Here is a 10905-nt window from a genome sequence, read left to right on the forward strand (position 1 = left end):
TGTTGTGAACTTGGGCTTTGGACCAACCTGCCACCTGGTGCCCCGGGCCAAGCTACCTCTGGGTTTCTGTCTGTCCAGTCCTCTGACCTTGAGCATCTCATCTTGAACTCTGTTCAAGTTGGGTACCTCACTGATGGAGCCATGTGTGTGTAGGGGCTCTGGCCGCCGAGCACAGCAATCTGAGCACTGGGGCGGCACTAGCCTGGGGTTGGTTTTCCAAGGTCGGCTCTGTGTCCTTTCACCCTGGAAACAGCTCAGTATGCTCGGGTTTGGTTTTGTGTTGGGTTTTTTTTCTCTCCCTACAGTACCTTAGGGGCAATTAAGATCAGTGGCAACATTTGTGCTCTCTGCCTCCAGATTTGAACCCAAGGGAAGCCAGATGTTTACCACTCCGCATTCCCTTCTCCTTGTGGTCTGATGAATAGCCCTGTTTTTTGTTTTTTTTTTTTGTCCCTCTGTGGCCTGGCTTCCCTAGATCCCAAAGCCTGGCTTGCAGTCTTTATTTTTAATAGGGTTTTAATAGGTGGCTCCTGTAATTAATTTCATTCTTGTGTTTTCACACTTTCTCACCAGGTGCCTAAAGGCCCCAGGCACTTGGTGGGATGTTAACTTATCTTGAAAAATACAAAACAGCATGGCTGTCATTAGATATTACCTCAGCTCCTCTCATTTGCAGTCGTTTTATAATCATTAATTGGCTGGGGCACATACCCGTTTGGGAGGTCAGCCCAGTCACCTGTCATGTTTCATAGAGGTAGAAACAGATATGCAGAAAAGGGACTTGTCCAAGCCCCAACAGAGAGTGGGTGTTGAAACTTGTTTCAGAAGCTGCACCCTGAGAGCGCCAAGGCAAGCATCCACTACTCAGGTACGATTGGCCAAACGCGGCTTGTCTCGGGTGCCCCACAGGCGGTTTCACCCTCCCACAAGGACTGCGGAGCGAGTCCGCCCTCAGCGGCTAAAATTACCACCTGAAATTACCCGCCATTCTCTTCAGGGCCCCTTTCCATTTTACGAGCGGATTTATCTGCACAAAGAACGCGTCCGTGATTCCTCCCGGATTTAGAAACTACATAGTTTTGCTATTTTTAAAGTCGCCGTTTACAAATCCGTACACACGTACTCACACTCCTCGGGGAGTGGGGGTGGGATGGGCTTGCGGGGAGTGAGGGCGAAGAGTACGTGCTGGAAAGAGAACAGCGTGGCTCTTGGCTTCCCAGAGCGCCGCGCGGTCCCCTGGGGGCGCACTCCTCGGAGCGCGCGGCGGGGTTCGCAACCGCCATCCGTGTGCGCGGTCTAGACCCTCTGAGTGCCCCCGGCGTCGGACCGCGCAGACCTGCGCTCCCTCCTGCCTGCCAGGCGGAGGGCAAGGCCGCCCGGTCACCGGGCCCAGGAGGGAGAGGGAGGGGCGGGAAGACCGAGCAGGTGGCGATTAGGTCAGCCTCAGAACATTCTTGGACCGCTCCAGTGGATATAAATAACCGATGGACAGGCTCCGAAAAATCCCGGGGTGGGGGGCATGGGGGTGAGGAAGAGGGATTTATTAAGGGGCGGGGGAGTGGCATCGTGGCGATCTGCAAAGATCTACTAACAAAGGGGGTGGAGGGGCGAAGGGATTTAAGAATGAATCGTGGTACAAAATCTGGGAATAAGAACACGGAGGGGGAGGAGCTCGTGCCGTTCTGCCCCACCTCCACTACTTGTCTGCCCAGTCCTCAGAATGGGCCCTCGGATTGGCAAGGAGGGCTGTGCAAGGAAAGGGCACGGCTTTGGAGTCCCGACCCTGCCCGACTACAGATCTTGTGCAAGCTACTAAAGGTCACTGAGCCTCAGTTTTTGCATCTATACAATGGGAGTGCTAATGCTTACAAGGGGATGGTTGTGAGTCTCGTGGGAGTTAAGAAAGGTGTGCTCAGCAAAAAGAGTAAGGCAGGGTAGCCCCCAGGCCTCCCTCCAAAGGGAGCCAGTCCAGGCCCGATCCCTTCGCGTTTCCACCGGTCTCCCAGGCTCTGCGGAGGCCGGGGAGGGGCAAAGCCGAAATCTGACTCCCTATAGCCGCGCGGCGCCACCCTGGGGAGTCGGCCCTGGCGCTTCTCAGGCGGGAGCCGAGACCCCACGGCCCGCGCCCCGGGAAGCGCCGGTCGCTGCTATGCCGGCAGCCCCTACCCCGGCCGCTGGCCGGTGGGGTTGCGGCCGCAGCAGCGAGGAGAGGGCGGGGCCGGGGGCTGGGCTTCCCGGGGGAGGGCCCGGCGCGCACCGGGAGGCGGCGGCCCCGGCCCGGGAGCGGCAGGACTTGGGCCGGAGCGTGGCCGGACCCCCACCCGCCGAGGCGCCCAGGGAGGACGCGGTGAGTGCTGCCCGGGCGGGGCGGGGAGGCGGCGGCGGGAGCCGCGGCTCGAGCACGCCCTCTCCTCCTCCGGCTCCTGAAGTTTGTAATGGCAGTGACTCCCTCCCCGGGAGCCCCCGGCCACCGCGCTCTGCGGGAGGACAGCAAGAGCTGCCGCCGAGCCGAAGGGGTGTATTATCTGCGGCGCCGCGCACCCGGCGGGGACCTGCCGGGGAGAGGGAGGCGTCGGGGCTGGCGGGCCACACCATCTCCTGGGGCCCCTAAAAGGCCCCAATCCGCCCTGGGACCCCAGTAGGGGCCTTACTCCCCAGCGACCCCTCGCCCTTAGCAAAGATCCCCAATTCCTGGGGCCGCAGCCCCGGGCAACCATCTGGAGTTCGAGGCGGCGCCGGCCAAGGCAGGGTGCGCCCCCTCCCCTCAGCAATGACCGGCTGGCCCCACCCCCGCCGAGACCAAGTTCAACAAGTTTGCCCAAGAAGTCCTAGCTAGAGTCTCCATGGCTAGGCCTGGCCCGGCCGCTCCGCGTGGGCTCCATGGGCTCTGGGTCGTGCAGCGCCGGGCCCGCAAGGGGGCCAGGTCGAAGGGAGCCCTCCTTAAGGGTTGAGGTTAGAGACGGCAGCCCCTGGCCTCCGAGGTTTGGTGTGAGCGCTCCGGCTTTGGCGCGCGTCATCTGGGAGCAGGCACCTCAGGCGGCAGGTCGGGTTTCCAAAAGCGCCCCTTTGTTATGCCCCTCCCTGGCCCTGCCTCCTCTTCTTTCCCCGCGCCACCCCCTCCCCCAGCCTCCCGGGCCTCTCTGACTGCTGGTTCCAGTCGCTCTTGCCTAAGTACCCCTCTCTGGACCAGTCGACCGGCCCCTTCTGTGCCTTCAAATCCTCGGGCTGCGGACGGATCGGGAGGGGCGGCTGGGAGAAGAGGTCCTGAGGCCAAGCCTGTGCCTCAGGACAGAGGATGGGCAGGGAAGGGCAGTAGTGCTCCCTCCCAGGGACATGCCCCCGGCTTCTGGAAAGGGTGGGGGCTGGTCTGGTTGGGGGTACATACCAGCCTCAGGTAAGGGAGTGGGTTCTTCCCTGAACTCCAAGACTCCCTACCTTGGCTTAGCAAGCTGTGAGAAGACCCTGCCAAGCCCCAGAGGACTTGTCCCAGCCCGGTAGGTGCTGGGTCTCTGGGCTGGGAAGGTTCATTATCTGCTTTCTGAGCGCTTGCCTGTGGCGGAGCGTGTTCTGGGCACCAATCTGGGTCTCTGCTGGGGTCAGGAGGCACAGGGTGCTGGCCCTTCTCCGCAGGGGCCAAGGCACAAGGCCCACCCCTGCTGCTAGGTCCCGTGGGGCAGTGGGGCCTGGCTGTGCCTGGGGCTTGGGCTTGTGTTTGCTCTGGGAGGCCGAAGGGAGCAGTGCCAGCCCTGCACACACAGCTTGCTCTGTTCTGGGGCCAGAGAGAGGGAACGGGTGGGGGGCAGCTCTCCCGGGAGCACAGAGGCTGGAGCAGGCAGGGGGCCCAGGCCCCTGGATGCCTGACTGGGACAGCTCTGAGGCCCTGGGATTTACAGCCGCAGCTGGGTTTCTCTCCATCTGGTTGGCAAGTCCTTTCTGGGTAAGTGGGACAGACTCAAGTGGGAGCCAGGGGAAGTGCTGAGGACCCTGGTGAGGCCAGCTGCTCTGCTGCTCTGCTGCTCTGGGCCCAGGCACCTCCACTGTAGGCCTGAGCTCTCCCTCCTGCTAGCTGAGTGGTGGAAGCCCACTCAGGCCATGCTTTCTCAAAGCTGCTATAGCCAGTGGGTTTCCTGGTCTTCAGGTGGATGTCATTTGTTTTTTCATTCAGCTACTCACTCACTCCAGTGCCTGCAGAAACACAAACTGGACCCTCAGAAAGTCTCTGCCAGTGACTGGGGACAGATCCTGTCCTGTAGTCACAACCCAATGGGGTATAGAGGGGTGACAGAGGGGTGGGAGATGGGGATGGAGGAATGGGCAGGGGGGCTGGAGAAGGTGCCTCACTCTGAGTTTTGAAGGATGGGGAGGGAGTTATCAGTTTGGGGAGTACTGTGATAAGAGCCCTGCTTTGGGAGCAACAAGCACACTGTCCTCCTGGGTCTGGCGGTGTCCCTTGGGCTTGCTCAGAGGAGGAAGTGATTCCCTTCTAGGGGCTTGAATTGATACTGGGGACAGCTGAGACCCTGCCCAGAGACAGGAGGGGAGTGGCCGCATGCCACTGTGTCCTCTAGCCCCTGAGGGTGGTGGCTCTGGGGTTGGAATCTGCCTTGTCCTCCTCCGCAGTTCTGGAGCACACTGTCATAACTGGCTGATCACCTGTCTGACACCCCGTGCCTCCCCATACTCTGGGCTTTTTGAGGGTGGGGCTGAGTTACTCATTATCCACGGAGCCCTTTGGGACCTCATAGTGGATGCTGTGGAGCAGGATGTGTGTCCCTCGTGACTGTCGGGCCCCTCACATTTCTTGTTCATTGCCTGGTTTGAGTCTTGTACCAGCCCTGGCACAGAAGCAGACCAGGAGGCGGAATTTCCATCTTAGGAGGGAGCTGAAGCCCCTTAGGAGAGGACAGTCTAATGCACTTGTTCAAGCTTCATGGCCAAGATAAGACTCAGGCCTCTTGGCTCCCAGTCTGCTCTTCCCAGCACGGGGAGCTACTGCAGTGTGGCTGGGCACCCTCTGACCTGCCCTGGTCTGGTAAAGGGTCGCCATGTTCAAGGAGAGGCCACAGGGCCCTGGCTTGGGCAGGCGTCCTCTTGTCTCATCTGCGGTTGGGGCAGTGAGAGGCTCTCTGCCCACTACCCACCCCCGCCAGCCATGTAATCCCCAGCTGGACCATGTGACCCGACTGGCATTCTCCTGGTTGGAATCTGGCGCTTCTGACAGCAGTTGCTATATTGGGGGAGCTGGGCACCGCCCTGGACACTGTCAGCTCCACCCTCACCCCCTGCTTTGCTCTTGTTAGCTCCAAGGCAGAATCACAGTGGCAGCTTTGAGAGGTGGACACCCAGGTCCCTGAAGTGAGCTCTAGGCCCCAGGTATATGGAGTGAGGTGGTGGGGAGGGCAGACCAGGGCGAGAGGAGGAGCTTTGCAAGTACCATCTTTGCCCCCGCCCTGGGCCCTCCTGGGGACTTCCAGACCCCTGCCTGCTAAGTCCTGGCTCTTAACGGTTCCTTGGGTAGTGGGGATGGCAGTGGGGGGTAAACGCCAGGGATAGGAGAGGGTCTTTTCCTATCCCCAAAAGTGTGTGTCTGGCTTCCCTGCTTACCCCTCTGCCCTCTACAGCTCTAATCCGCCACCATTCCGTGCTGCGGGGACACCATGGCTCCAGAGGAAGATGGAGGGGAGGCCCTAGAGGGCAGTTTCTGGGAGGTGAGCAGCTAGCTGGGTCCCAGGTCTGGGGGTGGCACAGAAATGCTCACCCCTCTCTGGGCCCAGTCATCCGTCCAAGGGAGGAGCCTAGCTGTCAGCCCCGGCCCTTGCCGGGGTCTCCTCCCTGGTGACACCATCCTTCTCGTATCCTCCCCAGGCCGGCAACTACAGGCGGACGGTGCAGCGGGTGGAGGATGGGCATCGGCTGTGTGGGGACCTGGTCAGCTGCTTCCAGGAGCGCGCCCGTATCGAGAAGGCCTATGCCCAGCAGCTGGCCGAATGGGCCCGCAAGTGGAGGGGCTCCGTGGAGAAGGGTGAGCCTGTGCTTGGGCCTCACTGGGAGAAGAGGGCTGCCGAGGGTGGGGTGACCAGGCAAGGCAGCTTCTTTTTGCACCTCTCGTGGAAAAGTTCGAGGCTTCCACGTCTGCCTTCCCTTTAAAGCGAGACGATCCTCCTGGTTATTCTTACAGCTGTGCTGATAGAGTTCCCAAAGTACCGTCATGAGTCATTTTGATATTTCTAACAACCCTATAATGGAGATGGTCTTCTTCTACCCATTTTCCAGAGGAGAATGTGGCAGTTCAGAGAGGCTAAGTGACTTGCCTGAAGTCACACAGCTAAGAAGAACTAAAGCTTGAGCCCAGGCCTTCTGACGCAGGAGCTTGAGATCTTTCCATCCAAACAAGCTGCCTTCCTTGGGGACGGACACTAGTTCCTCCCTCTGAGGCAATAGAGTATAGTGGATTATACCACAGACCTGGGCTTGAATTTCAGCTCCAATTGTAGCTATAATGCTTTGGGCAATTACTTTCACTTCTCTGGGCTGCCTTTTTGGTTGTTCCATGTTGTTTGTGACACTGTCTTCACAATGGTGGATGAGACAAGGATCCAGTGAGATCTCGTATGTCCAGGTACAGATTAGGTATTCAGTAAGCAGCAGCTGACATTATTTGTTGTTCATCTTTGCATTTCTGCTCCATGTCTGGCACCCAGGGCAGCACCCGACGAGAGGGGGTGGGCTCATTGCAAGTGGCATCCCCGGCCCAGCCCCAAGCCCCTTCCCTCCCTGCAGGCCCTCAGTATGGCACGCTGGAGAAGGCCTGGCATGCCTTCTTCACTGCGGCCGAGCGGCTGAGCGCCCTGCACCTGGAGGTGCGGGAGAAGCTGCAGGGCCAGGACAGCGAGCGGGTGCGCGCCTGGCAGCGGGGGGCCTTCCACCGGCCTATGCTGGGCGGCTTCCGCGAGAGCCGGGTTGCCGAGGATGGCTTCCGCAAGGCCCAGAAGCCCTGGCTAAAGAGGCTGAAGGAGGTGAGCCTGGGCGGGATGGGCAGCAGAGGCACACGCCTTCCTGGGGTGGCCTGGGGCTAGAGGGGGCCAGAGCGTGGCATGCAGGGTCCAAAGTGGTCCCGGTGTGTGTGCCAGGTGGAGGCCTCCAAGAAGAGCTACCACGCGGCCCGGAAGGAGGAGAAGACAGCCCAGACTCGGGAGAGCCATGCGAAGGCAGACAGCGCTGTCTCCCAGGAGCAGCTGCGGAAGCTGCAGGAGCGGGTGGAACGCTGCTCCAAGGAGTCTGAGAAGGTACTGGCTGAGGGACTGGGCTGGCCCAGGTCAGGGCTTCCTGAGTGCCTTTTCCAGTCCCCAGCAGTTGTATTGCTCTCATCCTCACCTGCCACCTTCTCTCCAGATTATCAGTTAAGAGAGGAACCTGAGAAAGATGATGCTTTACTCAGGAGAGAAATGGTGTGGTTTAGGGCACTGGGATAATCTTCGCAGTTGCGGAGAACTTCCCAGCTCCTTTCCTTTCACAGTGTCCCACCTGGGACAAGTTCTCACGTTGTCTACCCTTCCAGAGCGCCCTTCCTCCAGCTCTGCACATCGAGATCCTCCCTGTCCTCTGAGGTGCTGCTCAGTTTCCACCTCCTCCGGGAAGCCTTTTCTGATTTCTCCCACTGCTCCCCATAGGTTGACCTCATCTCACTCTCCACCAGACTCTTAAAGATGCTGTGCCTGAATGCCACCTCCCTTGTTAGGCTCCTGGGGTTCCTCGAGGGCAGGAGCCAGGTTTTGGGACGCTGGTGCCTAGCCCACGGTCTAGCCCACAGGAGGTGCTCAGTAAATACTAGCAATACAAGGTCTTGTCCTCACCAGACCCCCTCCTCTCCCACCCAGATGAAAACCCAGTACGAGCAGACACTGGCGGAGCTGCATCGTTACACCCCACGCTACATGGAGGACATGGAGCAGGCCTTCGAGACCTGCCAGGCTGCCGAGCGCCAGCGGCTTCTCTTCTTCAAGGATATGCTGCTCACCTTACACCAGCACCTCGACCTCTCCAGCAGTGAGAGGTACGGCCTGCAGGGTGGGCATGCAGATCTGAGTGATGCTGGGTCTCCTCCATCTCCCCTGGGCTCTGGCTGGGCTGAATGAGATTGGGGTGCGCAGAAGCCCAGGGCTTCCCAGCCTGAGGGTTGTGCCTGGGGCACAGGTTCCACGAACTCCACCGAGACCTGCATCAGGGCATCGAGGCAGCCAGCGACAGTGAGGATCTGCGGTGGTGGCGCAGCACCCACGGGCCGGGCATGGCCATGAACTGGCCCCAGTTTGAGGTACGTGTTCCAGGCAGGCTGGGGCTGGGAGGTGGGGTGGGCTCCCACTGGGCTCGGCCTGGACCTCAGGAGGGAGGCTGGGGCTTGGGACGAAGGAGGTCAAGGTGGTCTGGGTGGTCCTGGCGGCCACCAGAGCCTGCAGCCCCGCCTGACCCTGAACACTGTCCCCATAGGAGTGGTCCTTGGACACACAGAGGACAATCAGCCGGAAGGAGAAGGGTGGCCGGAGCCCTGACGAGGTTACTCTGACCAGCATCGTACCCACAAGAGATGGAGCTGCATCCCCACCCCAGTGCCTGGGGTCCCCAGGGTGAGAGCCAGGATTCGAGCTGTGGGGAGGAAGTAGCTCCGCCCCCTGCTCTGCCCTCCTTCCTCTGTTCCTTCCCTTCGTTCCCATCACACCTGAAGTGGGTTGAAAATCGGTGCCAGGTACCTTAGGACATGCTTATGAGTTGTAATGATGCCAGTTTTTATGGTGGTTTAGATTTGCCAGGCGTTTCCCACATTCCCTCTCATCTACTGCTCATGTCAGCTCTGTGTGGCAGAAGTGTGCCTGAGCTTGCAGGCATTCATGGCAGAGGTCAGGCTAGAATCTTGCAGCTTTTCCCCACCTGCCTCTCCCTGGGTTCCTCCAGGAGGTAAGCCCTTGGCCCTGAGTCCTAGGCTCTCTCGCTCATGTTCCTTGTGACCTGAGGCTGCCCCTTTGTCCTTCCCTCTCTAGCGGCGGGCAGGATGAGGAGTGGTCAGATGAGGAGAACCTCCGGAAGGTTGCTACTGGGATACGGGTGCGGGCACTCTATGACTACGCAGGCCAGGAAGCTGATGAGCTGAGCTTCCGAGCAGGTACCCTGGAACTCCTTTCTTTTTTTGTTTGTTTGGTTTTGGTTTTTTTGCGGTACGCGGGCCTCTCACTGTCGCGGCCTCTCCCATTGCGGAGCACAGGCTCCGGACGCGGCCATGGCTCACGGGCCTAGCCGCTCCGCGGCATGTGGGATCCTCCCGGACCGGGGCACGAACCCGTGTCCCCTGCATCGGCAGGCGGACTCTCAACCACTGCGCCACCAGGGAAGCCCTGGAACTCCTTTCTTGATCCTTTCCAGACTTCAGCCCCTCCACCCCTTTCCCCTGCCCCTTTACTAGCCTGAGCAGGATTGTGGAAAAGGGAAGCCAGACATCCACTTATCAAGGGCCAGTTCTCTGACTCTTAAGGCTGCTCTGGGTCCAGCCCCCAGGAGTCAAGAGTGTCCGCTTGGAGTCCTCATCTGCCTCTCAAAGTCATCAGCTGGGGCCTGACTGCTGCATTCAGGGTTGGGGGTGGAGTGGCTGACTTTGACCTCCCTGTGCCTGAGCCAGGTCTCTTCTAGCTGGGTTCTCCGAGTACCCCCTCCCCCTCAGTCCTTGACCCAATTGCAGGAATGGGGCTGGGCCAGGACCATTGCCAGTGACCAATCCCCCTTCTCGCAGGGGAGGAGCTGCTGAAGATGAGCGAGGAGGATGAGCAGGGCTGGTGTCAGGGCCAGCTGCAGAGTGGCAGGATTGGCCTGTACCCTGCCAACTATGTGGAGTGTGTGGGGGCCTGACCTGCCCTGGCAGCCCTTCTGCAACGTTTCTCCACCCTGGGTCAGAGCCCAGCTTGTCTGGACAGCGGGACCTGAGGGCCCTGAACCATCCTGCCCCTGCTGCCCCTCCGTCCCTTGAGGAGGGAGGAAGTCCTGGGACCCAGGGAACGGGAGGGGCCTGTGTCTAAGAAGGGACTGGTAGGGAATGGCCGACTGAGTCTAGGCTGAGGGGAAGATGGGGAGGTCAGGAGGTGACAGAAGGGCCCAGGGGTGCCTGGGCCTCCCCAAGAGTCCTCCAGTCTCCCCAGGAGCTGTGGACGCAGTTCCTGATCTCTGTGTTTTGGGGTTCCTGGGGTTGGCTTGGGGTGAGCGTAGTTCTGGGCTAGCAGCGCTCTTTTGTGGCTTGTTCTAGTGTGTATTAAACTTGGAAGAAAAAACAAAACAGGCTTGTATGCATCTTTTTCGCTATTCCACTCTTGCCAGGCTGCAGAGGGCATCTGGAGAGAGGCACTGAGGAGGTCGTGGGCCTGGAGTATATTGGGGGGCGGGGGTTGGGCGAAGGTCTGCCAGGCTGGTACCTGTTCTGGGACTTCGGGACCCCAACCTGGGGTGGAAGGGACTCGAGATCAGAGTTGGTGTGAGCCATCCAGGCTTGGTGGAGGCTGGGCACTGAGTTCTGAGCCAGGCGGGAGCCCAGCCAGTTTATCTTCCCGTCCAGGCCGGCGGGACTACGACTGCTTGGTAGGACTGTTAATCATTACTCACCGTTCGGGAACTGGCCTGAGCTAAGGCCGGGCGCCGGGCCTCGCAACCCACGTTTCTGTGAGGTGGCTCCACCTTCTGGGGATGGCGGGGCCTGTGGGCTGCTCTGCGGCGAGGTTTGGGCCTCTGGGCCGGCCGTCGCCCCGCCCCGGCTGCGGATTGGCCTCGGCGCGGCGCGGCGCGGCGTGGATTCGGACGACCTCGTGGGGCCCGAGACGCTGACGTCTCGGCGCCAGCTCCGCCGGCCGCCCATTGGTCCAGATCGGGACA

The 10905-nt window shown here is 60.3% G+C and overlaps 1 protein-coding gene across 2 annotated transcripts; it reads left to right on the forward strand.

Moving 5' to 3' along the window:
- Window positions 1-2248: 2248 nt before the first annotated feature.
- PACSIN3 (protein kinase C and casein kinase substrate in neurons 3) lies at window positions 2249-10296 on the forward strand. 2 transcript variants are annotated; one of them, XM_060103716.1, is made up of 11 exons: window positions 2249-2347; window positions 5301-5373; window positions 5622-5708; window positions 5866-6022; window positions 6781-7016; window positions 7131-7286; window positions 7878-8053; window positions 8194-8314; window positions 8488-8624; window positions 9036-9157; window positions 9779-10296. In XM_060103716.1, the coding sequence occupies exons 3-11, from the start codon at window positions 5658-5660 to the stop codon at window positions 9892-9894; spliced, it is 1272 nt and encodes a 423-aa protein (XP_059959699.1). In that variant the 5' UTR covers window positions 2249-2347; window positions 5301-5373; window positions 5622-5657; the 3' UTR covers window positions 9895-10296. The 2 variants fall into 2 exon arrangements, with proteins under 2 accessions (XP_059959699.1, XP_059959698.1); XM_060103715.1 differs by lacking the exon at window positions 5301-5373.
- The last annotated feature ends 609 nt before the right edge of the window (window positions 10297-10905 follow it).

Source organism: Mesoplodon densirostris, chromosome 7 (genome assembly GCF_025265405.1).
Source record: "Mesoplodon densirostris isolate mMesDen1 chromosome 7, mMesDen1 primary haplotype, whole genome shotgun sequence".
In the NCBI taxonomy this organism is placed as follows: Eukaryota; Metazoa; Chordata; class Mammalia; order Artiodactyla; family Ziphiidae; genus Mesoplodon; species Mesoplodon densirostris.

What these genes read in the sequence shown, in the direction of transcription:
- PACSIN3 (XM_060103716.1), top strand. Translation starts at nt 5,658, where the DNA reads ATGGCTCCAGAGGAAGATGGAGGGGAGGCCCTAGAGGGCAGTTTCTGG. An exon ending in GAGGGGCTCCGTGGAGAAGG is followed by an intron (nt 6,023 to 6,780) that starts GTGAGCCTGTGC and finishes CCCTCCCTGCAG; the next exon opens with GCCCTCAGTATGGCACGCTG. An exon ending in GGCTAAAGAGGCTGAAGGAG is followed by an intron (nt 7,017 to 7,130) that starts GTGAGCCTGGGC and finishes TGTGTGTGCCAG; the next exon opens with GTGGAGGCCTCCAAGAAGAG.